A 27,645-nucleotide genomic window follows, 5' to 3' on the forward strand; every position below is an offset into this window, starting at 1 on the left:
TGAGTTGGATGGGTATCAGCCTTCGGCCGAACGCTTCATCTTCTTCCCACACATTCAACTCTCGTCCCTCGCAGTGGGCCAAGTATTTACTAAAGGAGTGAGCGAAAGACAAACTTTCAAGCCATGGACAGCAATAGGACTGCTCTCAAGCCCGATATGACCGATGCATCCGTCCCAACATGGCAGGACGCGCCGGCAACTTATGAGGAAACATCAGGACGATCCATTGCAGAAGCCAACGAATACAGTACAGAGATTCACATCGTTGATCATCTTCGGGATGTACTCCAAGAGACGGAACAAAAAATTTCGGCTCTTCGAAACAGACATGCCATATGGGGTTACTTGAACACTGCGCTGAAACCATTGCGGTATCTGTGCAGCCTAGCCAAGTTGGTCACTAAACTCACGCAATTTACACCTGCATACACCGTTCTCAGTGCTGTGTTATATCTGCTGAAGGCTGTTGAAGGGGTAAGCACAACTTACGACGCAATGGAAGCTTCACTCTGAGACATTGAGGAGATTAAAACGCAAATTCAGCCTCATTCCCAGACTCGTATCAATCCAAACCTGGAGGAGATACTCACAAAGCTTATCTACGTTGATTTAGAAATCTTTGCCCAAGCCGAGAGACCGATCAAGAAACGTAACATTGTTGAGTTTATGTCAACAGCGTTTTTGGGAAAGGACCTGGAGGTTGAATACTTGTTGGTGAAACGTAATCTCATCTTGGAAGAGCTTGAGGCAGCGACGAGTAATGCCGTGTGATGACTGGTATGATGACTGGCATTGTGTTACGTCTGGATTTTGTGATGAATGAGCACCGCTTGTCAAAAATTCAACATTACACGCTGATTTATGTGACCACACCCATTCATTTCTGCAAATCTATCCATTTGATACGGGCCTTGTGCTACAAGGGGCCTATGTGGATGATAGTAGACATATTCAATCTCGAGCGGAATGGCTTGAATCTTTGCGACGGGAATGGGTGTGATAAATTTGCTTGCTTGACCAAAACCAGAAGAGAGAAAGAGTGCTCGCCGCCATACAAACCCAGGCTGAAAGTTTAAGCTTTAACTATACATTAAGCTGGTCCTTATTGCCAACATGTTATTATTTCCCAGTTTTGTTTACTATTATTATTAGCTCTCAGACGAATGTAACGAGCTACTCCGTACACCTTCCGAGGCTTGGCATTCCGATGCCAGTTTAGGAACTTCTCAGGAATACAATTATGGTATTCAAGAACTTATGTTTTTATATGACTTCTCTAGTAGCACACGTCTTTTTTTTGTCCACGTCCAATACTAACTACATCTTCAGAAACAAGCTTTTGGGTCCCACAGCCACATGGCTGCCACGAACTCCGAATCTCCACACATTCGGAGTAGGCGGAGTAGGATACGAAGATCTCGGAATTAATGAGTCAGCGTGACTCACAGAAGTTATAAAAGGTTGTCTTGACCACATAAAAAGTTAGAACTCTTAAAAAGAAGATTAAAACGTCAGAAGTTTTCAGTCATGTGGGTTATGCTGCAAAAGATTGATGCTCCGAGGAGCACAACACACTATATACTGCACATGTCTGGAACTTCCATTGACCTTTTGAAACCAATTTATACATACACGACATGAGAGCATTCTCTCATTTATTTTATTGACACACATGCTACTCAAGCTTGCTGTATGCCTATCAAGGAACCTGATTCACGGCGGCAACCATATCCTGGTCGCCAGATGCTAGACCACGCTTGACGGCAGCGTTACCATCGCGGTACTGAGCTGGGTCAGGCTGAGGGTTTCCACTCTGATCAGTTTTGAGATCGAGGAGGGTCTCTGGGCCCCAGGTCGCGGCGTTGTTGGAAAACTGCGGGTTTGACACGGCCTGCTCGCGCATTCTGGCCTCCCATTTGCGGTCCTGCGTGACGCCTCGGATTCGGCGATGCTGGTTCTGCTCCTCCGGGTAACGAATGGCGGTGTCGGTCTTGGACGACGGCATGCTTTCTTCAAAAGAGAAAATCCTTTGTGTGGAACGTCAAATACCTTTGGCTTCGCAATTGAACTCACTGCGAGAATGAAAGAACTGTGTCAGAGTTCGCCTTTTCCAGTGTGGTTTTTTATAGCCAATGTTCGTGGCGAGTGATTTAACCATGACGATGGATGATAGTATGCCTCGCAGCCACTGTGGCTCTCTCAAGACCCTGCCCTGGGGCAACGGTCTCAACTACATGGCATTGGCCCCTCTGGACCCCTCGGGGCGATTTTGTGTTATTCGAAAGCTGGATCACGAGAAAAGGCGGCACGAGGCAGCCGAAGCGAGCAACAACTCCCACCGATATCCGCAGCCAAGCACTCCCAGCCGATCTCCCCCCTCTTCGCCCGTTTCCATCCTTGCAGAAGTCAACCACGTTTAATTGATATGGTGATAGGCGCTTTTCTCAACAGGAAATGATAATCCGGCCAGTGCGTCCGTGCAGCGTGGCAAGCCCGACTATTAGTTGCAACCTACGCCACTAGCTAGTAGCTGCACACCAATCAAGATAAGATAGGACTTGGCCGAGCTCGTGAGCCCAATGCGACGCGGCACGCCAAAGTGGGTTTGCCGCCAAAGTCAAGATAAGCCTATGCGTTGTGGATTGAGTTTGGGGATGGCGTGATTTGGGCTTCAGCAATAATGTCAAGTTTTCACACCAAGTTGCAAGCGAAGAAGAAGAAGAAAAAGGGTCGAAGTGGCGGATGCGTTGCGGGAGTCAGGTGACTGGCTGCCGCACCACCTTCCTCCTAACCAGTCCCAGCGTCTTCTCCAGACTTCACTTCTTGCTAAAGCAATGTTGATCTGCGCTATTACGCGTCAGCACGTTGATAGCGACTATGATGATATCTCTCGGGGCCTGAGACCTAGTGACTGGTGTTGCACGATATCTCATTCTGCTGCGATGATAGGCTGCCAACCCTCGCCCCAAAATAGCAAGGACGTTCCGACGGACCAAGGAGCTATGGCGCTCACGAATTGCTTCCTCGACGCTTGTCCCGTCTGTGCCTCAGTTAATAACTTGGTAGTTGCTACTGCTTTGAGCTAATCTTTAGCTGGCCAGCCACCAATTCACCCTGCACCAATCACCTCCGCCTGCGATTTGCTTAGCTCTATCAAGAATGCACTCTTTTCAAGACACGCCGTGTGCGCTGTTATCTACGTGACCACGTTCATTTGCCACGGCCTTGTCGCTTGTCGCTTGCGCCTATGCAATTGGTTCGCTTCCGCCTAGCTTTGATGCCGCGTTTTTCTAGAACAGGCATTCCTTTAGTAGCCCGGCCATAGCTCGTCTGATCCCACTGTAACCCTTCCTTATCACCAGCTGCTTTTGGTCTTAGTCTATGGAAATGCCTTCATATTCCGCCACTAGGACTCGTATCAACGCCATTTGCTCGCGGGGTCAAGTTAATATCCGAAAACCAGGCCAAACCACTGAAACCAGGCTTCCGGAAGACACCAAGAAGCAGCTAGCACCTAGTTATGCAGCACAGAAGACGGAATCAACCGAAAAGTTAATAAGGCGACTCACCCCCTCTTTCTTCCTCTGTGTCCTCCACGTGTGCGGCTGTAGTCTGAAATCTATCACCTTGCGCCGTCTCTTGTGACAAGATGGGTATGTTTCCCCGGCCACTATGGCTTTCTCCCCAATGAACTGGCTGACACACATTGTACAGCTACCAATACCGGCGAGAACATCATTGCCGACATCATTGCGACGCGGCCTCCGGAGGAGGTTGTCGAACCTACCGGCCGCAATTCCTTCGCCATCCCTCCCCATCACGCACAGGACACCGAAAAGGGACTGTCTGCGGCGGTCACATCGGCCAGTGATGATTCAGAATACCCTTCTCCCACCCAGGAGGAGAAAACCACATTGCGCAAAGTCCCTGGAAATTTGAACATGATTGCTTATGCTCTATGCCTGGTCGAATTTGCCGAACGTGCCTCGTACTACGGTTCTCAAACCCTCTTCTCCAACTTTGTCGAGTTTGGTCTCCCAAAAGGTAAGCAAAAAAAAAGGTTCTTGAATTCGCAAATATATTAATAATAAATAGGCGGAAATGGAGCTGGAGCTCCTCCTAAAGGCACTCAGGAGACCGCTGGTGCCTTGGGTATGGGCCTGCAAGCGTCGCAAGGATTCGTCCTGCTCTTCGCCTTCCTTGCATACATCGTACCCATTTTCGGTGGCTGGTGGGCAGATGTGAAGGTCGGCAGGTATTACGCTATTGTTGTTGGCGTTCTTATCTGTGGTGTGGCGCATATTATCCAGATCATTGGTGCCATTCCCAGCGTTCTCCAGCAGGGAACTGCTCACTCGGCACCTCCCTTCATCATCAGTCTTCTTATCCTTGCAGTCGGAGCTGGTATCTTTAAGCCCAATGTTGCTCCCATTCTTCTTGATCAACAGGTGCTGGAAAAAGAGTATACCAAAGTTCTTAAAACTGGAGAAAAGGTTGGTTCTGGCTTCGTTCCATGAGAATTATTTGCGCTGTGGCTTACCAGGTCTATAACTAGGTCATTATCTCACCTGAGGCGACTACAACCCGTGCTATGCTCATTTTCTACGGTATGGTTAACGTTGGAGCATTCTACCAACTTGCCACGACGTATGCAGAGAAAGATGTTGGTTATTGGCTTGCGTTCCTGCTGTCCGGAACCATCTACTTCCTTCTACCAATCCTGCTCTTCTTCATGTACAAGCGGACGCGCAAACTGCCGCCATCGGGCTCGGAACTCCCCAGTGTCTTCAAAATCTTGGGCAGAGCTCTAAAGGAAAGCAGAGGTCAAATTTGGAAGAAGAATTTTTGGGATTCAGCCAAGCCCTCCACCCTAGCTGCTCGCGGTATCACAGTTGACTGGAGCGATAGACTGGTAGAAGACGTTAAACGTACCGTCAGTGCCTGCCACATCTTCCTCTTTTTTCCCATTTACAACATGAACGATGGCGGTATTGGTTCCATTTCTACGAACCAAGGTGCTGCTATGGTAACCAACGGTGCCCCCAACGATCTGCTCAACAACTTCAACCCGTTGACCATCATTGTCTTCGTCCCCTTCCTCAGCTACGTCGTCTATCCTCTCATGGCCCGCTGGGGCTTCAGAAATGGACCGATCAACAGAATGACATTTGGATTCTTCCTGGCCACCTGTGCTGGTGTCTATAGCGCCGTCCTCCAGTACAAGATTTACGAAATGTCGCCTTGCGGTTACAGTGCCTCTACCTGCGACACGGTAGCACCGATATCCATCTGGCTACAGATCCCGAACCAAGTTCTCAGCGCAATGTCAGAATGTTTCTGCAACGTCACTGCTTACGAAATTGCCTATTCACGGGCTCCTCCTACCATGAGGGGCCTTGTCATGGCTATATTTTTGTTCATGACAGCTCTTTCAAATGCTTTTGGTGAAATTTTGCTTCCAGTCACAGTTGACCCCTATCTGGTATGTTTATTTTTTCATCTGATATGCTCATTTAAATTATATTGGTGAAAGTTGGACTAATATGTTATAGATCTGGATTTGGGCTGCTCCTGCTATCGCACTTGCTGTGCAGAGTGTGTGGTTCTGGTACAAGTTCCACGACCTCAACAACGAACAATTCATGCTCGACCCAGTTTCATACTCTGAAGAGAGTCAAGAGACTATTGTCGAGAAAGTGAAGGAGTAATCGTCGCATGGTTGGAGTCGTGTGACTGAGTAGAGACGTAAGAATAGGCGATGAAAGGGGGTAAATAATGAGAATTAAATCGCAACGGCTGTATGTAAACAAAATAATAAATACATGTTTAGCATCTAATTGAATCGAATTGATCCAGATTGACAATTCAAATGCTCAAGTTACATGTTCTCCAGCCCTAATCCAACGTTCTTTCCTCGTGCGATCCGCACTTCGTCACTTCTAGCATCATCGTCTTCTCCTTCTTCATACTCTTCAGCTTCCATTCTTCGCACAGAGTTCCACTGGTACAATGCCTCCAGCGGATCCAGCTTGTCTCTTATCTGTTCGTGCTCGGCCATTCCAGCTCCACAGCACAGATACCACCTGATCACCCAGGGAAGATAGTCGGACAAAAACCATGGAATCCAGGCCATTAAAATCCACGGCAGTACCTTTTTGATCTGATATTGCACGTGAACACGAGTGGGTACGCCGAATATGTAGTTGAATTCTTCGAGCGAGATTGTTCTTCTCGTTCCGGGGACGAACAGCCAGACCAGGATGGCGGCAGCGGCGTCCAGGCCTCTGTTGAATTTCATTTCTGTCAGAAAAAAGCTTCTCTCTTTTTTATTTACAAAAGAGGAAAGGGGGTTTGGACGGGAAAACTGACGCAAACAGTCCGAGAAGGCGTGTCTGGCCTAGAGAGGATTGCAGTTGGGGAACTGTCAAGGCGAGAACACCTGCCAGGAAAAAGTTGACGGTGCAGCTCAGCGACATTCCGACCTCTGTATGAATCGATACAGAGTTAGTAATGTACTCAATTTTGCATATGCAAAAATAAACACGCAAGCTTACCGCGGTTGACAAGTGGGAATATTTCACTCGAATATAAAAACGGAACCACGCCAGCACCGGGGGAGTATGCAGCGGTGTACAGGATTAGAAAGGTTTCGAAAACTCCGACTCGAATTGGGTTGCTAGGATCTGTGTAATTTATGCGCAAGCTGAAACCTGCAGCGATGAGCAGCGGAATCATAAGAAATAGGGATAGGAGAAGAAGGAAGCGTCTTCCTTTGCTATCAATAGTGAAATATGCCAGAGGGGAAAAGCTTTCGTGAATTAGTGACTAACACGTTACTGTGACAATGCCAGTCCAGGGTATACTCACACAGCATTGGATAAACCAAATCCGAAGCTGAGCCACAGGGATTTAATATTAGATATTTTCACCGTTGCATTTCCCGAATTACTAATGAAATTGTTTGACAGGAATGAAAATATGTTTACGCCAGATAGTTGTCTGCGCAGGCGATTGATCAGTGGATATCGTTGCTTTTAATAAAAAGAATTAGGCAGGATGAAACTCACTGAGCAGCCATAACCACACAAGCAGCCAGACAAGCTCTGCGGTTTCTCTGGATAGTAAAAAGCTGTGCAAACCGTTGAAAAAAGTTTGTGCGTCGGGCCTCTTGTTGAAACAGTTTACCGCTGACTGTATGTGTCCAGTTCTCAATCTCGTTCACGACATCGCCTTTGCCAAGGAGAATGGTTTCGACTTGGAGCTGACAGTGAAGCTGATATAGGTCTCCTAATTACTTTTTTCAGTTCCGAATTGACAGGACAGAGTGAGAGGGGAACAAATCATGAGGGGAGACATACTAGCGGCTTGCAGAGGAGTCTCCCGGAGGCCCTTGAATGCTCTCCATGCGCGAGGGTAGTCATTCTGTTTGACAAGCCAGTGTGGGGATCTTTTTGTTTCAGTGTTAGTATTATTTGTGTCACAATACAGCTGAGAAAGACTTACTCCGAGCAAACTAGCACCAGGAACATCAGAGGAACGGCCGGGATGAAAGCAGAAGCAAGTTGCCATCTCCAACTATTATGGAAAATGAGGTTTGCACACGCCCCAAGGAACAGCCCAAATGCTGCATTGTCTTTAGAAACTTTATTTATGCAAGGGGTTGGCTTGGCTTACCGACAAAGGACTGCCACGATACAAGGAAACGCCCTACATGCGGTGTAACGTTAGAAGATAACTCTAACCGGACTGCACCACTTACCTCTGATATTTGGAGGGCTAACTTCGCTTTCAAATATAGGGACTATAGTAATCACTATTAGCTTCTAAACCCCTTGTTCTTACTGTGATCAGTCAAGTACCGATTGATGCTTTGGCTCCCATGCCGATGCCCTGGAAGAGCCGGCATACTAAGAGCTGCTGCCTACGAAAACACGGTAAAGTTAGCTGCGATCGCTCATACAAGTGGAAGAATTCTCACCAACTTTGCACATATCCCGAACCAATGCTCGAGGCAAGAGAAACCAGAGCGGCAATGAACAGAGCTCCGCGTCGCCCCCAGACATGCTCATTCAGGGGATCCGAGAGCCACCCTCCTCTGTCTCGTATCAGCAGACGCTCTCAAATTTAAATCCTTTTCTCTCACATCAAGCTTGCAGAAAAATAAGTTACCGAATTAACGGCACCAAATTTCCATGTTTGAGGGGTAGTGAGTGAACCGTCTGCTTTTACTACATCGAAAAGTTCCATCGGCCACGAAAGATTTGCGCCGGTAAGATTTTCCTGCGACCATCCTCTAGACAGCGGAATCAGGTATGGAGAATGCCAAAAAAAAAGATGATGATTTTATCTTACTGCACAATAGCGCCAATAGCACAAGCCAGGAGGACGACTTGCAGTTCCTTTGGTTGGCGAGAGAGCCTCGGGTTATCCTCTTCCTCGAGCGCGCGTTCCTCGACATCGTCATAGTTGGATATGTCTCTCATAAATCGTTCCCGATCTCGTGCTAGGAGAGCGCCGCGGACTAGGAGCTCAAGATCTAATTCTTGGGAAAGCTGATGGTCTTCGTAGAAGGACCTGACGTCGTTCTTGAGCTCATCGGGCGGGCGATAGTGGATCGGATTGTCGATTCTGATACAGGGGAATCATTAGCTTTAGCACATATCGTTTATCATCAATATTTCGCTAGGTCCATACATTCCGAGCTTATTGTTGTTCAACAAGTGGTTGAATCCTTGCTCCGGACCGGCTCGATGTACCTAAAATAAAGGCTCAGCCGGGTCTGCGGGACAACAGTGGACTGACTGATATATACTCTTCTATGGACATTCTGGGTGTTACTCAACCCGTTCAACTCCATTTTGTTTGATACAGATGGGTACACGAAAAAAAAAAAACAGTATGCTGAATGTATCAAGGATACTGGATGCGAAAGAAACAAAAATCTACGCCTATGAGGACAACGAGCTGGAAAAGCACGAGGCTGCATTTTTCGGCTACTACTGACAAGCAGAGCCTCGTTGACAGCTTTCAGAGGCTATGCAAGTCGCAACTCAGCTTGACTAATTTTGGATTACCCCGGCTTGGGGTCTGCGCCCACACCGGCGTTGACTCGGGCGTCACGGGCGTGATGTCCATGCTGTGCAGATGAGAAAGAGTGTCTTCCATTATAAACAACGTGTAAAGACTGAGTTAGATTTGAGGCTGGTGTGTGTAGGGGATCGTCCTTCCTCCGGAGAGTCAGACACGACACACTGCTGTCTACTTTCTCTGAAGAATACCACCCTGTAACAGCCGCTACTTACCCCATGTCGAGGCTGCAGTCCGGATAGATTAGGGTCCGGGTAATTGCTTTTTTTTAATATGCTGCTGCAGGTCAGATCTTAGGTGTGTCGGGCTTATAATAGGAAGGACTTATTATCCCGCGGCCTGTGAGGCAGTAAAAGTATATAACGCATAGACACGGCGAATAATCCAGATGTCACATGCACGCATTTCTACGTACCATTGCATATATTTAGTACATAGACCCTGGACTCGATGCTGGGCGTTCGGGTGTTGACACCACATGCATTAAGAGCAACGCTAGCAGCGTCGCAGATGATGATTTGCCAAGGGAAAATTCAGGCCTTATCCAGTCCACTAGTTGTGTTGACATAATAAATTCTATTTTTCTTTTTAAAAGAAAACCATACATGTATCTATCTATCTGCTCATGGCTCCGTCTGTATGCAGCATACCTGCAGCTGCGGGACGATTCTTTCTCCACCAGTGCATAACTCCCATTTAAGAAATTATGACCGCCGAAAATAATCATGTATACAAACACAACTTCACCGACATGTCGGAACAGTGATAGCGCTCTCTTGGCTGCTCTCTTGGCTATCATGGTAATCATCAACGATGGCGAAATCCACCGGGCGAACGGAGAAGCTTTCCGCCGATTTTTTTTTTTCGGGTTCTCTTTTATTCCCCTCAAGCCTTCCGCTGTCAGACGGAGTTTCTGTTCTCGCCCAGGCCCAAGCTCAGTTCGTCTGCAGAAACTATCTTTAGCATCTGTATTCTGTCTATAAATTAATCGCCCCCCGTCAATCGCATCGGCCGACGCGCAGACAGTCGGAAATCCTGAAATCCTTCCCGCGGCGACGTCCTCAATAAACACCCCCGCGGTAGACTCGTCGTTGCTTGTGCGACAACAAATGACTTGCGCACCATGGCAGAAGTCATCGCAGATATGAAAGAACAAAGCCCGCCCGCGGCACACCCAGACGACTTGGAAGCTGTCAACGAGAAGAAGACGGTGCAACGGTGGTCGGAAACAGTCAGCACTAACTATGCCGACCTGATCTTCATCATCTGTTCGTTGACGACGGGGCTCTGCGATGGAGTCATCTACGCTTCGTTTGGCTGCTTTATCAGTATGCAGACCGGAAACACCATCTTCCTGGGACTGGGCGCCGCCGGCATTCCGGATAACAAGCCGTACGGATGGCTCAAGTCACTCACCTCCATCTCGGGCTTCTTCGTCGGGTCCTTTGTCTTTGCTAAAATCATGCGCTACTTTGGAAACCGCAAACGAGGCACGTTGACCATCTCATTTGGCGTACAGGCAGTCATGGTTCTGGTCGCCGCGGCCATCCTCCAAAGCGACGCCATTCCGCACTCGCTGCACGACCAGCCGTCCAGTGGTCCCCTGTTCCTCGAACTGATCCCTCTGGCCATCCTGGCCTTCCAGTTTGGCGGCCAGATCGCGGCCAGTCGCGGAATGGGCTTCAACGAGCTGCCGACGGTCGTGTTGACCTCGGTCTACTTCGACATTGCCTCCGACCCGGGCCTGACAGATTCAGTGACCAAGAACGTGAAGCGCAACCGTCGAATAGGCTCGGTGGCGGCGATTGCCATCGGCGCTATTATCGCAGGCTGGCTGTGTCGCAGCGACGCCGAGATGCAGAGCGCGCTGTGGATTTCGGGCTTTATCAAGGTTTGCATGTCTGTTAGTTGGATTTTTTGGCCTGCGCAGACCTGATGTCTCGACCACAATTCATGGAATTAAAGCTACGGCTTATTTGTCGTTAACTTAGAACGTATTAATTTGGATTTCATTTTATAGAATTAGAATAGACCAATCACACAAAAAACTGTGATGTAGCAATTGATACCTCGTAACGGCAATAAGTCTCCGTAATGTTTCCGAGCACAGGTATAAAGTCAACTCCAACTCCAAATCCACCTCACCTCAACCTTTCTATCAATTGCAATACTTACACCAACATATTTGAATAGAAACAACATTTGAAAATGGCACACATCGCATTCCCCAAGTGGGCCAAAACAATAACTGCCTCCACCGGGCGCACATACAGCTACGTCCATATCCAACCCGGCAAGACAACGCAGCCCACGCTGCTCTTCCTGCATGGCTTCCCATCATCCAGCTATGACTGGCGCCACCAGATCGAATATTTCTCTGATCGTGACCAAGGCCGAGAATACGGTATCCTGGCCCCGGACCTGCTCGGTTACGGCGGCACCGACAAACCAAGCTCTCCCTCTGAATACCGCGCAAAGACCATGTGCCTCGAACTGGTCGAGATTATGGACCGCGAGGGCGTGGAGCGCGTGCATGGTGTCGGTCACGACATGGGCTCCACTGTTTTGTCGCGTCTAGCAGATTATTTCCCACAGAGGCTTGCGAGTTGCACATTTCTGTCAGTGCCCTATACGCGTCCTGGCGACCCGTTTGATTTGCAGGTTGTGAATGCCATGACTAGGCAGTTTCTCGGATTTGAGAGGTTTGGATATATTGAGTTTTTTGTTAGAAAAGAGTCTGGAAGGGTTGTTGACGAGCATGTTTGTTTTGTCTTTTTTTTTCCTTCTTGGTTGTAGACTTGATAATGCTGACTGTGCCAGATTGATTCGTTCTTTTCGCTATTCTACAATTCAGAGCTCTGGAAAGAGAACCTTGCTCCCATTGGAGCAATCGAGAATTGGCTCAAGGCAGACAAGAGGGCCCCTCTTCCACCGTTCATCACTGAAGAGGTATGTATCCATTTGCACAGTTCCAACTCATCCAAAACTCACATACATCCTAGGAAAAAGCAACGCACTGCAAGATCCTGCACGGCCACTACAACCACTTAGTAAACTGGTACCGTGCGTTGGTAGACAATATCAACATCGACGACGAAGTGCAAGCCAAACTAGACGCAAAGCTCGATATGCCCGTGTTGGTCATTACCGAACAGCCCGGCGAACTCAGCATTCCGGGGTCTGAGCAGATGAAGCTGGTTGCAGAGAATATTACGTTTGAGCAGGTCACGACAGGGGGGCATTGGGTGCAGTTGGAAGCAAGGGATGAGGTGAATGCGATGTTGGAGAAGTTTTTTAATTGATACTGTGGCATGTACTAGGAGTGTACGACTTCATGGATATAGTGATGCTTAATGTAAATGCTACTATTGATCAATCGATCCATTTTGAAGTGGAAGAGGTGATTTTGTACCTTTGCAGTATAAACACATAAGAATACATATACATATGTAAGTGCTATACAGGAACTAATGTAAAAATACACTTTAAGGCTAGTAACCTCTAACATTGAATTAAGAAAAAAAGGACACACATTATACCCGGTTTAGTAAACTTGGACACTCATTGGTTAACAGCGAGGGGCATACTGACCCCACCAGACAGTCAGGCATTAAGGCATTAGGACACCAAGCATCAACTCCCTTCGCCAAATATTCCTTCCATAACATAAAGTAACTTTACATATCCACCGAAGTTGGGTTCTGTACAGTCTCTTGGATCAACTATCCTTTATAACTCAAATTTGATTTTGCTTAAGGAACCCTCAAACCACCTAGGATCGAAGTCATCGCTTTTAAAAGGCGGATTTCTACTCGCCATGAACTAGGAAACCCAGCTTCCTATCAACATGAACGACACCACGGAAGTATTCGGGATTACAGTTGGAGATATTTCAGATGACGAGAACGAGGCAAAGGAAAAACTAAAACACGTAGAAAATATAGTAAGAGCAGCCTTACGATGATATCATTTGGTGGTTTGTCTAACAAAGAAGCCGAGCAACGAAATCACATTGGGTCCATGGAGAACTTCATATGGATTCACACCCGTACAATCGGTCGTTTCTGCTTTTCTTCTTAGAAGCAATGGCGATCCGGGTGTTGTGTGGATCACTGTAAGGCGATGGCTACGAAGGTATATAAGAACGGATAAATTGTCTGGAAAAACACAACTCGTTATATTGAACCCGGGGGAAGAGCTCCTTCTCGTGGGCCCTCTTTCAATTCGATTCATTCGTTTTCCAAATACCTAATGATTGCGTGAGGTCGTCTGTCGAATCCGAATTGATAGCAAAAACAGCTTGACCTCATGTCGGATGTGATCGATGGCAAGTCATTGTTCAATGGGGGTTTCAACTTAATCTTTTACATGTAACACCTTAAAATATCAATTGATATCAATTGATGGTTTCAATGAATTGATATATTGTTCGTATTTTACGTCAGGTCCGGATACTATCAATTGATATAGAAAGGTACTACCAAGAAGAAGAATAGTGGTCTAGAACGTCTTGACCAACCGCTCTACTAATAATTCTAATCAATTGATACAAAGGTCCCAAAGTCTACACCAAAATAGAAATAAAGTACAATTCTCATCATCTACAATACCCGAGTCTGTCATAATGCGTCCAACGGACCTCTTTGCCGCAAGTGTACTAGTGCATCTATATTTGGCTCGGCCCGTCGGGAATGCGGAGATAAGGATTTAGAGTCGAAGCCGTCTCCGAAAAAACACTAACCATTACTAGAGTAGTATACCGCAAACCCGACAAGCCCGATCTCACTCGGATAGTGCCGCTGCGTTAGGACTAGCGTCTCCGATTTGATGATATACTTATACTGCCATGATCATTCAATTCAAAAGGCACTCGACTGAATAATCAAGTCAATTATTCAATTTATCAATTCATAAAGAAACCCTTAAAAAAAATGGCCACCAACACCCTCGCCGTCGTCAGCCAGAGCGGCGAGACCCTAAACTTTTACGATCTCACTACCGGCACAAAGACCGGACAAATCGAGAAGCTCCGCGCAGAGCCACATGAACTTTGCTACGACTCTCGCTCAAACCTGCTATATGTCACACACGCCTACGAATGGGGGTGGTACCCTCAACACGGCGAGTTTAGCAAGGTGATTAGTGTTGTGGACGCGCAGACAAGAGCGCTTGTCGAGGAGATTCCAACCTATCCAGCATCTGGCGCACACTATGCGATTCTGGACGAAGCACACGATATCCTGTATGCTTCGTGCGAGAATGGGATTGGGGATTTCCACCACAGTGGCGGTATTATTGCCATTGATCTCAAGACGAAAAAAGTCATCAAGGCAATTCCAAGTGAATGGAAAAGCCACTGGTTCGTAATGACTCCAGACGGCAAAAGAGCATACACTTGCAACAAAGAGGCCGGCTTTATTTCGATAATCGATCTTGTTAATGAGAAAATGGTTGGCAAGATTGATATCCCTGGTGGGTGTGAACAGCCAGGAATATCACAAGATGGGAAATATGCGTACTTTCCTACACCTACAATCGGCTTTGCCTTGGCCCAAAACTCCCCAGAGTATGCCATCAAAGTTATCGATACAAGTTCAGATCAGATTGTGAAATCCATTCCACTGGATACTGGAGCATTGACGATCCATGTTGATAAGCAAGATAGATTGCTTCTTGGCCAGTACTGCTTCGAAAAAAACAGCTCCGGGGTGAAACACCGAAATGGAAGACTTCTTGTGTTGTCCCCAGAAGACTTTAAAGAGATTTCTTCCTACCCGACAGACGTCTGCCCACTCACGGTCTTCTCGTCGCCGGACGGGAAAAGGGCGTTTGCAGCCAATATTTTCTCGGGGACGGTTACTGTCGTCGACCTTGAGGATCAGAAAGTGGAGAGGACTTTGGATGTAGACACTGTGAAGCCACACGGGAAAGGGATGTTGCAAGGTGCGCATGGGTTGGCTTTGATTCCATGATTATGAGGTTTATGAAGCTTGGTGTATATTAGATAAATTTGGAACGCGAAACTGTATGTAGCTAAACAATAAAGGTATCAGTTGCTTGAGGCTGTATGTATTGATTTTGATATCGGAAAGGAAATGGCTCCATCTATTGTGAGACAATCTAGAAGACAGGACCACAAGAATTCCCGGATTTAATAAATTTTCTATAATCTATTTCTAATTCAATACTAATCTCTATCCGCGTAAGGGCAATTCTCGCTCCACAACATTTGAAGACTACAAGACATACATCCCCTCTTCAGCCATCACAACGTGGGGTCCATCCCACCCCTCTGATCAAGTGATAACATCCGAAACACCAAAAATTCCATCCAAATTAAAATAATGAATATCCAAAGCCGAGCATTATCCCCAAGCGGCTAAAATAATGTGATAGTGCACATACATCATTATTAACCACATGAACACATGAACGCACCACCCCTACCCCCAACTCCTCACGAGTCACAAAACCCAAAAAGGAGGGCCTTCGATTGACCCCTCCCAGCCAATGAATCCAAACACTAAAAAAACAAAGAACCCACATGCATGTGCATTGCATTGCATATCGGGCCAATGAGCAGGGTTGGTGGCACACACCCATGTGGCATTTCTCCCACACTTGTTTCTGCCTCGGGCGGTGAGTTACTCCGGATGATATCCACCACCAAGAAGAACTGATTGTATCCTATACCCAAAAACAACACCACAAGTGAGTTTTTATTCTATTTTATTTTTGTTTAGATAAAAGAAATATTAAAAAAAATAATTAAACCTCCCTATCGGGGAATCAAACCCCGGTCTTTTGAATATTAGTATATATTGTTCATATATATAGCACGAGCAGAATTTATCTCACCTACCGCGCTCGTTCTGCCTTTGGGCAAGTGACAAGCGGAAATCATAACCTGCATGATGTATTAGTCGAGTTGTTTGGGTACTCGACAGATGAGGGAGACATACCACCAGACCAACAAGGACGTGATGGATTCCCTACCAAGAATAAGAACCCAACTAGAGTATGCCTTTTACCCGGTTCGCGTTAGAGGTAGTTGTTCATTGAGGATGAAATAGTTCTTGTAGAACATTAATTATTGTGATTAATGTCAATTCAAGTTGTACAAAATCACTGGTATGTAGGACCAGAGTGTGCTGCGAGGAATAACAATACACTCCCAATTATTCCATACTACTACTAATGCAACAAGCACTACCAGATCCGATGGCATTATTATGGACTTTTGACGGCGCTTTCTGACTCGACGACACATATTAACCGTGCATTGCAGGCCAAAAAAAAAAGAGGACTCATAGTATTGTGCCGATATAAGTGGGGAGGGAGGGGAAAACCGGCTATTGGAAGCCAAAAAACGTCATGCGATAATAATATGCACGGGCTGAATAGTATCACCTTGATGCGTGCGGGGTCGAGCCCCCTCATTTTTTTGCCGCCGATGTTACATGCATCATCACTTTCATAATCACAATCACTTTACGAGGACGTACTAAGCATAATTGGGCAAGGTTTCGGGTAGGTATGGCTTGTATTTGAATTACATGGTATATAGAAGTCAACTGACTAGCAAACAAGAAGGGGGTATCATCGCGAGATGAACTCCGTATACATGAGATTGGGTATCTCTAAGAAAAGAAATCAAACGCCAAGGAAATGGCTAACAAAGGAAATATATAGAAAAAGATGTAAAGAAAATGTAGAAAAAAAAGTAAATGCGCAGACCCAGGTGAACCCGCAAATGCAATGCATGGCAATGAAGCCGGACCTTCCGTCTATCGATGCAGGAAGTCGCAAACAATCACTTTTGGGGGAATATAGGGGAATATAAGGGGAAACAGGGTGTGGTGGGTTGGTGGTAGTGTATTTGATACTGTAGTTGGTTGAGGAGTTGTAGTTGTGGTTGTAGTGGTGGTGGTGGTAGTAGTATTAGTAGTAGCTGGCTAAACAGTCGATTGACGTCGGCTAGATGATCGTGACGGGCGGAGTATGGCCTCGCAGTTCGCGTCAAATCGCAAGTCCCATAGGTAGATGCCGTGCATCAGTTGCTCCGTGTCTTCCAGCTTGCGGTCGCGGCCGAAGATCGACTCCACAAACTCGCAGCCGGCGTTGCGGCCCATGGACACAGGGGCCTTGGGGCCAGCATCGCGCTTGGCCGCCATCCACATAAACTGCTCGCAGTCCTTGAGCAGCGCCTTGAAGCGCGCCCACAGGCGCTCGCCACTTTCGAGAAAGTCGTTCAGTAGCTCTCGGGTCTCCGGGCGGCGGACGCGGCCGAGGCATTCGTCCGCTCGCTTGACTTTTCCGGCTAGCTTGATCAACAAAAGCCACAGGTCGCCGGCAACCTCGGCCATCGGAGTGGATGCGCCGTGGTGGTAGACGGTCCAGTCATATATATATTTGCCCAGCGAGTTGGCGTCGAAAGCACTGCCGAGCAGGAGGATCGGGGCCTCGGTCGGATCCCAGTTTTTGATCGAGTAGCCCGCGGGAATGTCGGCCGCGCGTGCTTCTTCTTCGGTCGCCTTGCGAGTTGGCTTGGGCGCCGGCGGCGGCGGTGCCACCTTGGGCTTGGCAGGCGAAGTCCTGGAGGCGGTGGAAGTTGAAGCCCGGCGAGAGCGCGATCGTTTGACATCTTCTTCGTAGATGGGAGGAACCTGAGAAAAGAAAGTAGTATGATCAGTGGTCGGCCTTGGCTTGCGTTGAGTTGTGGAAGAGTATCTCCGGGGCTCGCGGTAGATGTAAGCCGGCTCATCGTCAGCGTCGTCAACCAGATCAATAATGATAGGTCGTTTCGGCGTACGCGAGGGACGGACGGAATCGTAACCAAAACGAAAACCATTGGCAGGCAGGTCACCCGGCATTGAGGCACGGTGTTTCCTCTTCTTCTTGGCAGAAAAGGCACTTACATTGTCGTGCTTGCGCGGGGACGCATATTCAGGCACTACCGGTTCGTAGTAGTTGTTGTAGGCCGGATGGAATCCAGATTCCCTGGGAGTGGCAAAGCTGGTTTTTCGAGAGTGCCCACGCTTGGTGGTGGTCCGGGGGGATACAGTGGCATAGGCCGCAGGATAGTAGGACTGGTATTGCGGCGACATGGGAGGAGAGTTGGTGTAGTCGTATGCAGGCCACCCGTGAGGGGGTGGGCTGGAGTAGTGGTACATCCTTGTTCGTTATACCGAGACCATGGACGTTTGCTCTTCCTTTCACGGTGGTTGAGGGTGTGTAAAAATCACGACGCTGAAGCAAAAAACGAGAAAGAAAAAAAGAGAAATGACAAACACCCGCTATATAGTATTGTACAGGATATCACAACGACTCTAAAACAAGCAGATTGATGGGACTAGGCCCGTCACCGAGGCACAGGAGTCGGTGGAGGAGAGGAGAGGGGTTGAGCGTGTCTTAACTGAACGGGCATTTGAGCGTTGTGTGAGCGAACACGGTTGACGTTGTTCGTGGAAGAAGTTGGATCCGAGGGGAAGGATCCAGAGAGTTCGTTCTGATATGAGAATCGAACAGAGTTTTTTCCTGTCCGATTTTCTGTCTGCAAGTTCCCGGTGTTGTGGCGACCAGAAACCGAGATCGATCTGTCAACGAGAGACCAAAAAAAAAAAAGACAGAGATAGTTTGTAGGTGTGGGTTTTTTGACGCGTAAAGCCAGTGGCTGGGAGAGAGAAGAAGAAGAGAGAGAGAGAGAGAGGGAAGTCGCCGGCGTGTGGGCGCTATGGCTCGGTTTTATTGTGCGAGACAGCCACAGTCGCAGCCGGTAACGTTACGGTACGGACGCGCCGTTTCGTACCCGACTAGGCTAGTGGAGCCGGGGGTGGGCGGCAAGCAGCCGGTGACCCTCCTTAGCCCGGCGGGGCCATGCTGGGCATCCACTTGGCGCCCTTGGCGTGGGTTTGCGCCCAAACACTCTGCAATGCGAAAGACTTGCAGAACCTGGCTTCCACAAGGGAGTCGCCATACTATCCATGACTCTGCGGTCAATTTACAATCAAGGCGATACGTAGATACGACAGGCAAACACGATCGTGACTCACAATGTCCGAGCATACTCAGAGTATGAGTCACTCGGGGTCGGAGTGATTGGTCATGGTACGGTACGGTCCGGTACGGTAAGTTATCAGGCCCAAGGTGCGTGTTCGTAGGCCGTGGAAGCCGTAGAACACCGGCAGAAGAGGGCGGCGCTATGTGCCCCTATTCGCTCGCAGGACACCCTCATCTATGATTAGTAGTACATACTAGTACTCGACATTGTACAAACTCCTACTTGAAACTGACTGAGCAGCAAGGACAAGATCATTATTGTGTGCTCGCTTAATGAAATAAAAAAAGTTTTAAAAATTAATTACAAAATTTCCCGCACAGATCAAAAGAATCCCAAAGTTTGAGCGTCTGCGACGCTCCAAGGGCTAGCGGGATCCGGCGTGCTGGGATCACGGCCTGCGGGAGCCTATAATTTATTAATTTCCCCCTTTCAAACGCCTCTTGCCTAGCTCATTATGTATTACTTATTCTTCTTTCATACGATAGGGTTGCCTGTCACATTCCCGCTGCGGAAACAATCTTTGCCTGTCGAGTCAGGGACGACTTTCACTCATGCACGATGGCGATGCAATGCAAGATCTCTCTACTCCATACTCCATACTCTAGCCTCGGCCCACTGCTGCCTACAGATGTTAATTAACATGATATTATTATTGCCACTTCCCCGTCACCCTTCCATCGTATCCAGGTTATTATTGGCAAAACTAGAAGCATTTTAATTACTAATTATTAATCCAAAAAAAAAAAAAATAACACCGTGCTTTGTGGCTGCCTATTCCGTCACATCGCTTCGGAGTTTGTGTATCGTTCGCCCGCAAGGATCATTCAACACCCTTTGCGTAGTAGGCAGCCAACATGTGCCGTTTGCCATCCTTGCACGTTGCCTCTTAATTAATAATTATTTAGTTTCTTTCGTGGGACAAGCGTATGACTGATACCAGCCGACGGAGTATTTATTAGCCAGTCGGCACGTACGTACCAGCCCCTTTATCCTGCTGATGACATACCACAAACGGGAAACAAAAATAACCACACATTCCTCCCTTTAAGATATTTTTGTGCCGACCGCGTATCCAGCTGAAAAAAGAAAAAAAACTCAGCTGCGACAAAAAAGTAGAGAAATAGTCAATAATATGTAGATATTGGCCGATGAGGGTGTCCTCCATGCGGGCCACGGCCCGTAAGCGCCGCTCAGTGGCTTACTATTAATTAATGTATTTCCGTGGGGGGCCTATTTTCAGCGCCCCATTCGATAGAAATAAAAAATATTGTTTCCAAGTTTCAGCTGACGCAGCCCTAAAGCCCTAACCCGGACGCTTTTACACATGCCAATCAAACAGCATAACTTGAGTAGTCCATCCTGCACCGTCGATCCCCTGCGCCTGTGGTCCCGTTCCGTTTACGCGCCGGCTGTGGCAGTAACCGGTCACCTGATATGTCTATCCCTATTTTCTTTATATCTATAGCCGATGTCTTTCGCCACCTTCTTCTTTTGCCTCAATAATGACTTACACTTTGCCTCATCCCACCGAGGTAACTGACTCATAATGTCACATGAATGGCTGAGTCAACGAACACGTCGAGTATTGTTCATTATTACGGACAAAGACACTGTCTTGCACTGCTCCGCCCGGCTGCCTACGCAAGGAGGAATGACTCAAAACTCAGCAAGAACCAGAGATCCAGGATCAGACTATCTAGGCAGACGAATTTGTTGGCACTGCATTTCTTCTTTGTACAGATTACAGAGTACTCAGCCACAATCATTAATTATTGATGTCCTAGACGGCTATACCCACAGCGGACGCTATCCCGCAAAACCAGACTTTGTCGTCGGCAATGCCGTCACGTACCATGGTTAGGGACATGGTATAACGGATGCTTACCATACTATTAATCTATAACTCAACATTCAAATGTTTGAATCACTACGTACTACGAGTACTGGCAAGAGTTTCAACTGCGTCACCGCCAATTCGTGCGATGCTAGCGTCTGGCATCAACCGGGCAACCCTGACCGCTCCATCGTCTGGGCCGCAACCAAGCAACTAGCTGCAGGTCAGTGATCATCGCCTCGTGCGAGTAGAGTTCTAGTCTAGAGACTAGGCGTGCTACATGCACTCCGTCTGTTCTTCCTAGTGGTACGAGTATATGTATTCCATACGTAGCAGATCCGAAAACTCGGGTCTGAATCAGCGAATTCTCCGCGAGCCATTTTTTTCTTTGGTTTTCGGTTTACCAGTCAGCAGTACAATCGTCTAACCCCACCAGGAAGGATCTCTCGTGCTTGCGCCTGTTGCTGTGTTACATCTTCCTCTTGCGAAGATTGTGCCGACTGTTTCAGATTTGATGGTGCTGATGCTGATACTGAAGAGGACAGATACTGCATAGTCTGTTCGTTGGGTAGAGTAGGTTGAAGCTGGTGAAGTCGTATTCTCGCCAAACCATACATGTTCACTTGAAAAGAACTGATACGACTATACCCCGTACAAATAGAACAGCTGGAGATACTAACAATACAGCACTTAACTCGACAAACAGTTCCTAACAGGTTGTCATGACAAGTAATGTGGATACGAATCCGATGTCACCGACTTTTAACACCTTAGATTGGGCATGAATCTATTTACATGTCTCCATCCTGTATCATCATCTTTTCTGGCACAGAAATTCCAAAATTCGTAAATTTCGGTTGTGTGTGTGTTTGTGTGTGTGTGTGTCAGGCTCACACTCGGTACAACAACGATGACTCGGTCGATGCGTTGGCTGCATGAACTAAAATCGGTCTGCATGCACGATTATTCCCCAGGCTTATATCCCGTTGCATTGGTTGGTAGCTGATCTTAGTGTGTTTTTTTGGCTTTTTACACGTATACAACATTGATTTCAAACGGTAAGAGACATGGAGATCTGGCCTTGTCGTTGTTTGTTTTTAGGTAATTTTATTTACTTACTTGTTTGTTTGTTTGTTTATACTTGGTATTCTTATTTTCAAATATTGTCGGAATCTCTCTTCGGCCATTATATAGACTGCCCCTTGCACGATGCGGCGCTCAGATATTGACACGTCAAATCCCAAGACAGGGATGCCCTCACATCGGTTGAAATAAAACTAGCTATCAAGCCCGCGTTGATTTTTATTATTAATGACTATCGGAATAATAAACGGATATATGTAGACAGCGTTAAACTGCCTCGCCTACTTGCAACCGGAAGGTTTCTTCGCCGGCTTTTCATCGCCCCTTGCTTCGATAATTCATTAATACCTTCTTTTCCTTTGTTCTCACTTAAATAAATAATATTTTGATTTGTTTTCTTATCGGACCTTGTAATGTGCGCGTATTCGCCAGGGCCAAAAGTTGATCAATGCATCTTGTTTCTTGCCCTTGCCCTTACCCTTGCCCTTGGTCCTTGCCCTACTCGCCCAACCCTAACTTTTAAAACGGGCTGCCGCTTATCGATAGCATTAGTTTGGAGACCAGTGTCTCGCTGGCAGATGCATATCTACCAAACACCAAACCACGACGTATGCAACAATGAAATACAATACAGACTGGTAGTCCCTTACACATGCAGTACAGCACGTGGCGGGCGGCCCCTCACCTGAACTCTCGAGCGACATTAGTACTATGTACTAGTATTATCCAACGTACATATGCGCTGTAAAAAAGTAACACACACCGCCCCCCTTTTTGAGAGCGCTACTGACGCATGGTTAATAATAACCCTACCAACATTTCTCCCGGGCGGAAAATATTCATGGCCTCTTTTCTAGTACTCAGCCTCTGGGTGATAAGAATAGTACATGTAGCTGAATGATGAATTTGGCCGTTCGACTGTATTGGGTGTCACACAGCCATCGGACCGCTTTGGGTCATGATAATGGTACTAAATTTAAATTTATTTAAATTATTTCAAAAAAAAAAAAAAATTCTTCACTCGACATGCATCTGACGGTTACCGGTCAGGCATGCAAGTCTCTATTGGGCAACAGAAATAGCGGTGATGAGATTGGTGTTTCACCGAGTCGTCGGACCATCTTGAATTCCTGTGGGTTGGGATGACGATAAATATTTCAATCATGTCAACCCCTCTGACATTTACATAGTAACCAAAAAAAAAAAAAAAAAAAAAAAAAATTGCATATAATTAGGCATTCATGCATCCACCATCTCAAAGTCTAACCATCAGGAGGGGTAGTTAGCTCTTAGGCTGCTCCGCTAGGGTTAGTCGGGCCTTCATGCGTGCTTCCATGCACTAGTTTTTACCAGTGCGATACATAGGATAGACTACACATGCCAATACAATAAGAGCAATTGTATATATAAAAGCTATACGTAACGAATATATGCGATGACAAAGGGTAATGGTCAAATCGCTTCTACCATGTGACAAATCAATGATTCAATGTTATCTATATCGGCATTGAATCATTACTGATTTTCTATTTCAGCCTCTAGTACTTCATTCAATGTGAAAACAATTACTTATTAAACCACCAAGATCTGTCACAAATAGATATTACATTGTGATAATCTCTCGCTCGTCATATTAATTGATTCGATGACATCCATTGTTTCGGGAATTCATTCGTCTGTAGAATCCCCTAGACTTTGTTCTATTATATGTATGTAATGGCAAATAATATTTATCTCGTTCGTTAATATAGTACATAGGGTTTACCTTGGCAAGCATAGACCCTTCGATAGTACCAACGCCATAAATATTCGGTCGCCTTCGGGTTTCTCCCTTGCCTCTTTTTATCATTGATAACCTCCTCGAAAATGGGCCTCACTTTCTCAAAAGGTATATCCTGCGCATCAAAGCTTTGCAGCAGTTCTTTGACGGTAGAAGGTGCACCCCACCGAGTCGCGTTTAACAGTGTATAACCACAGGAGGAATCACGGTAGCTTAGCGGATTGGCCCCTTTCTTCAGAAGAAGCCTGAAAGCTTCTGGTTTGTCTGGACAGTAATGCAGTGGTCGATTTGCGTGAGGGTCGCACCATTCCAGGTCCGCGCCGTATTTTAGAAGGAGATCAACGGCTTGCTCGCCGATTCCAGGGGGATCAGTTACTTCTGCTGCCAGTGCCAGCAAACTTGTTCGTTTCCTGAGACAATTGGAATTAGGGTCAAAGCCTGCTTTTAGAAAGATCTCCATTATGGTTGTTTCTGCCATGCGAACTGATTCTTCAAAGGCTTCTCGGTGGTAATAGTTGTTCGGAAGCTTGCCACCAATCTGCTGGAGGACAAGCTGAAATATTCCTGCTCCTCCGTTTACAGCATACACAAGAACGCTGTCGCCATTTTCGCCCTTGGGTACAAGGATATCTCTTTCAAGAAGTAATCGCACCATCTCTCCAGAGGTCTGTTCTTGCCGAAAAACTTTCTCCAACAATGTAAACTGCTGCTGAGGGAAGGGGTCTGCTCCTCTGTCGAGAAGTAACCTCACAATGTCTACGGATCCTTTCTCGGCGGCAGCGAATATCGGAGGAATGTTGCCTCTTTGCAATCGCTTGTCTTTGGCCACGCCCCTGGGATCAGCCCCATAATCAAGTAGTAGCTTCGCAAGCCCGTAATAACCACGCCGGGCAGCTATTACTAAACAGGAGCTCAGGTGGTTTCTCCAGTCTTCAGCTTGAACGATTTGAGACCAGTCGATGTCCAGCAAGCGCTTCATCAATTCCTCATTTCCACCGTTTGCCGCACCAATCATAAGACAGACAATTGGACGCAGTCTTTTATTTTGAATTAATTTGTTCACGTTGGCTTTATGCAGCAGAAATCCAGCGTCCAACGGACATTTGCCAGCTGCATAGCTAATCGCATACAGAATATCTCGCTGGTAAACATGGGAAAAATCATCGTCGCAGGGCTCCGGAAAAACTTGGAACTCAGTTTCGAGACTGAAAAGAAACTTGACAATCGATATGTGGCCTTCATTCAAAGCATGCAGCAGCATCGCGCGGCAGCTATCGTTATAATCAAGGGCATCGGGTTCGAGCTTAGCCGCGTGGGTAAAGAGAAAGTTGACGAGTGAAATATCTCCGTTTTGCAGTGCCTCTAATAACACTTCTAGGTGTCTGGACAGGTAAGAATATGCAGGATCACTGAAATCCGGCTCGAAGCCTTTGTTGATGAATATGCGGAGAATTTCTAGGTCAGTACCTGCAGCGGCCTCCCACGCACATCCCATTCTGGGGCCGTCATAGTCATAGTCAGGAGTGAGAGGATTGCATCCATGGTCAAGCAACAGTCGAACAAGCGATACGTGCCGCTTCTTCACAGCGATACACAAGGGCTGTGTGATTTGTTCCTCGAGGGCAGACTCTCTGGCATACTCTAAATCTACGCCATGTTCAATCAAAACTTTGACGACCGACTCATGGCCTCTCCGTGTTGCAATCATCAACGGGCTGTCCAGGGGATGCCGCAACATCCAGTGTGAAGAATCCGGGTGAACTTCATACTCCAGGAGTACTCGCACGATGTTTGCATACCCTTTTTCTGCGGCGATGCAAATCGAATGATCGACTCGAGAGGTTAAAGGTACAGGCACCGGGATTCCAGCTTGGATAAATCGGCGTACACATGCCTCCTTTCCATTTTCTACCGCCCAGATGAAAAGATCGTCCCTGTAATATCGTCCCTGACGCAAGTTGTTGTAGAGTCTTTCATTGGCAATCAGGCTGAAACGACGGCTTGTCTGGGAAAGAGCATGGAGATCAATTTTATACTCAAAATATCCTGTTATTTGGTGCAGAACCTCGGATGGGAAGTCGTTGAGACATGCCATGGCGGGGAACGAAGGTGTACAGTGTATGCAGTGCGGGTCCCGAGGCGTTCGCGCTTTTAATTTTGGGGATTGCTGTCTAACCCGATCTGGTATTAGACCTGAAATCATATTTCCTAGTAAATTATTAGTGTTTTTGCTTCTCAATCTCTAACTTACACCTCACCCCTGCAGGGGTTAGAAAGGTCCGGTTTAGGTTAAGGTTAGGAGGATTAGGGTTAGGTAGTGTTGGGATTCTTTAGAGTGACTAAAATAATGTTATAAATTGATGATTTCTTAAAGGTTGGAATTGAGGATCAAAACCACCAAGAATTTATTAGGAAATTTGATTTCAAGTCTACGACCAGATCGGGTTAAGGGGGGACTGCAACAATCCCCTTAATTTTTTAGTGCGCATATCCTATTGAGATATTATTACCTGTTTAGTCAGGATAGAGTCATAGACATGCATTCATAGATCAGCTCGTCATGACTGTTGATCAAATCCAAGGTTAGCTATTTAAGAACCCCAAATTCGCCCTCACTGAAATCAACGCAACCACAGTCATTTTCAAACGTTCCTTATAACCCAATCAAGCCTCCACCTTTGTCAATGAGAGGTAAGAACAATATTCCCCCAGCGGTTCGTGTATCGACTGCCAAAAGAGCACTGTAGGCCAGTCTGAACCAGCACTATGACACCCACGGAATCCATGACTAGCCGTTTCATTGCGAAACACAAGCGTTCCGTTTTTCGTAAAAGAGAAACCAGAAGTTGGACGGATGCCATTGTCTTCAGTAGAAAAGCCAAGGGCGCCGTTTGCCTGGCCAACAGTTGTTTGCCATCTGTGGACCGTCCCATTCACGTGTGTGTCGGCTTCAAGTATGCCGCCGTATATTTTTATGGTGGCTGCCTGGTCTTTGCTGGCGAGGATGGGAATACCATCGTTGTCCGGAATGGTGACGCCGAGAAATTGGCTGGTGTTTGTTGCAAGATAAGTTGCGCCGAGAACAGCGGTGGGGGCAATGCCCATGAGGGAAAAGATGGTAGTGCGCATTATTATTGTTATTATTTTTGCTTCGTCAATGGTATGTATCTCAAGGGGGGAGTCAAGAATGGTCAAAATCAGCCTCAAACAATTTTTTAAAAGAAAACAAAACTCAAGTCTCGGCTCGCGCAACTACTATTAATTACTTTGCGTCGATTTTAAAATCCACAGCCCCTGACATCTGGTCCCTTGGACTCTTGGAGGGCCTGAGGATCTGCAAAGGTGCAACGCTAATTGTTGGTAATACGGCCAATAAATTTACGGCTGTTGGCTACTAACCAAAATCGAGTAGTTTTTTTTTTTAGCTCAATGTTACATTCAACTTTACTGTTTTAATATTTAGTTCAGTCAAGATCGATCTATATTATTGACTCATCTCATACAGTACATCAACTCAATGTTGATATGTAGTAAATTATACAGGGAAATCTTTGGACATGTTTTATTAGTATCCTTAGAATTTGTAACTAATATTTTGATATCGAAGTCCCTACATCTTTAAAAAAGACCGAGTAAAGATAATCGGAAGTAATTTAATAGAAGACAGATAAAATTCTAGAGTCTACATATGTTCGTAACCAGAGACTCTCTTCTGTTACGTCAACTATATTTCCTAATTAGGAAATTTCTCGCTAGGTGACAAGCAAAAAGAACAACATTGAAAATCCAATTTAAGAACCA

At 46.6% G+C, this 27,645-nt stretch overlaps 8 protein-coding genes across 8 annotated transcripts; 4 read left to right on the forward strand and 4 right to left on the reverse strand.

Annotated features, from left to right (window-relative positions):
* Positions 1-123: 123 nt before the first annotated feature.
* On the forward strand, positions 124-771 carry TRUGW13939_05191 (uncharacterized protein; the record flags this gene model as incomplete). The annotated part of the gene is made up of 2 exons (XM_035488355.1): positions 124-474; positions 544-771. 2 exons carry the CDS (start codon positions 124-126, stop codon positions 769-771), a joined length of 579 nt encoding a protein of 192 aa, XP_035344248.1.
* Positions 772-1,699: 928 nt separating this feature from the next.
* Positions 1,700-2,005, reverse strand: TRUGW13939_05192 (uncharacterized protein; the record flags this gene model as incomplete). The annotated part of the gene is made up of 1 exon (XM_035488356.1): positions 1,700-2,005. The coding sequence occupies one exon, from the start codon at positions 2,003-2,005 to the stop codon at positions 1,700-1,702; it is 306 nt and encodes a 101-aa protein (XP_035344249.1).
* Positions 2,006-3,649: 1,644 nt separating this feature from the next.
* TRUGW13939_05193 (uncharacterized protein) lies at positions 3,650-5,708 on the forward strand (the record flags this gene model as incomplete). Its single annotated transcript, XM_035488357.1, has 5 exons — positions 3,650-3,653; positions 3,715-4,044; positions 4,096-4,493; positions 4,556-5,482; positions 5,553-5,708. The coding sequence occupies 5 exons, from the start codon at positions 3,650-3,652 to the stop codon at positions 5,706-5,708; spliced, it is 1,815 nt and encodes a 604-aa protein (XP_035344250.1).
* A 170-nt stretch (positions 5,709-5,878) lies between these two features.
* Positions 5,879-8,857, reverse strand: TRUGW13939_05194 (uncharacterized protein; the record flags this gene model as incomplete). Its single annotated transcript, XM_035488358.1, has 15 exons — positions 5,879-6,284; positions 6,370-6,484; positions 6,555-6,808; positions 6,868-6,999; positions 7,068-7,287; positions 7,359-7,447; positions 7,504-7,624; positions 7,675-7,707; positions 7,760-7,801; positions 7,860-7,921; positions 7,979-8,095; positions 8,144-8,293; positions 8,353-8,628; positions 8,695-8,756; positions 8,813-8,857. 15 exons carry the CDS (start codon positions 8,855-8,857, stop codon positions 5,879-5,881), a joined length of 2,124 nt encoding a protein of 707 aa, XP_035344251.1.
* Positions 8,858-10,210: 1,353 nt separating this feature from the next.
* On the forward strand, positions 10,211-12,389 carry TRUGW13939_05195 (uncharacterized protein; the record flags this gene model as incomplete). Its single annotated transcript, XM_035488359.1, has 4 exons — positions 10,211-10,978; positions 11,281-11,847; positions 11,908-12,036; positions 12,090-12,389. 4 exons carry the CDS (start codon positions 10,211-10,213, stop codon positions 12,387-12,389), a joined length of 1,764 nt encoding a protein of 587 aa, XP_035344252.1.
* A 1,629-nt stretch (positions 12,390-14,018) lies between these two features.
* On the forward strand, positions 14,019-15,059 carry TRUGW13939_05196 (uncharacterized protein; the record flags this gene model as incomplete). The annotated part of the gene is made up of 1 exon (XM_035488360.1): positions 14,019-15,059. One exon carries the CDS (start codon positions 14,019-14,021, stop codon positions 15,057-15,059), a length of 1,041 nt encoding a protein of 346 aa, XP_035344253.1.
* Positions 15,060-17,042: 1,983 nt separating this feature from the next.
* TRUGW13939_05197 (uncharacterized protein) lies at positions 17,043-18,260 on the reverse strand (the record flags this gene model as incomplete). Its single annotated transcript, XM_035488361.1, has 1 exon — positions 17,043-18,260. The coding sequence occupies one exon, from the start codon at positions 18,258-18,260 to the stop codon at positions 17,043-17,045; it is 1,218 nt and encodes a 405-aa protein (XP_035344254.1).
* A 5,570-nt stretch (positions 18,261-23,830) lies between these two features.
* Positions 23,831-26,973, reverse strand: TRUGW13939_05198 (uncharacterized protein; the record flags this gene model as incomplete). Its single annotated transcript, XM_035488362.1, has 3 exons — positions 23,831-26,037; positions 26,096-26,104; positions 26,622-26,973. Coding segments are annotated over 3 exons (2,568 nt in total), but the record flags the coding sequence as incomplete, so codon positions are not given.
* Positions 26,974-27,645: the final 672 nt, after the last annotated feature.

This window comes from Talaromyces rugulosus, chromosome III, assembly GCF_013368755.1.
Source record: "Talaromyces rugulosus chromosome III, complete sequence".
Lineage (NCBI taxonomy): Eukaryota > Fungi > Ascomycota > Eurotiomycetes > Eurotiales > Trichocomaceae > Talaromyces > Talaromyces rugulosus.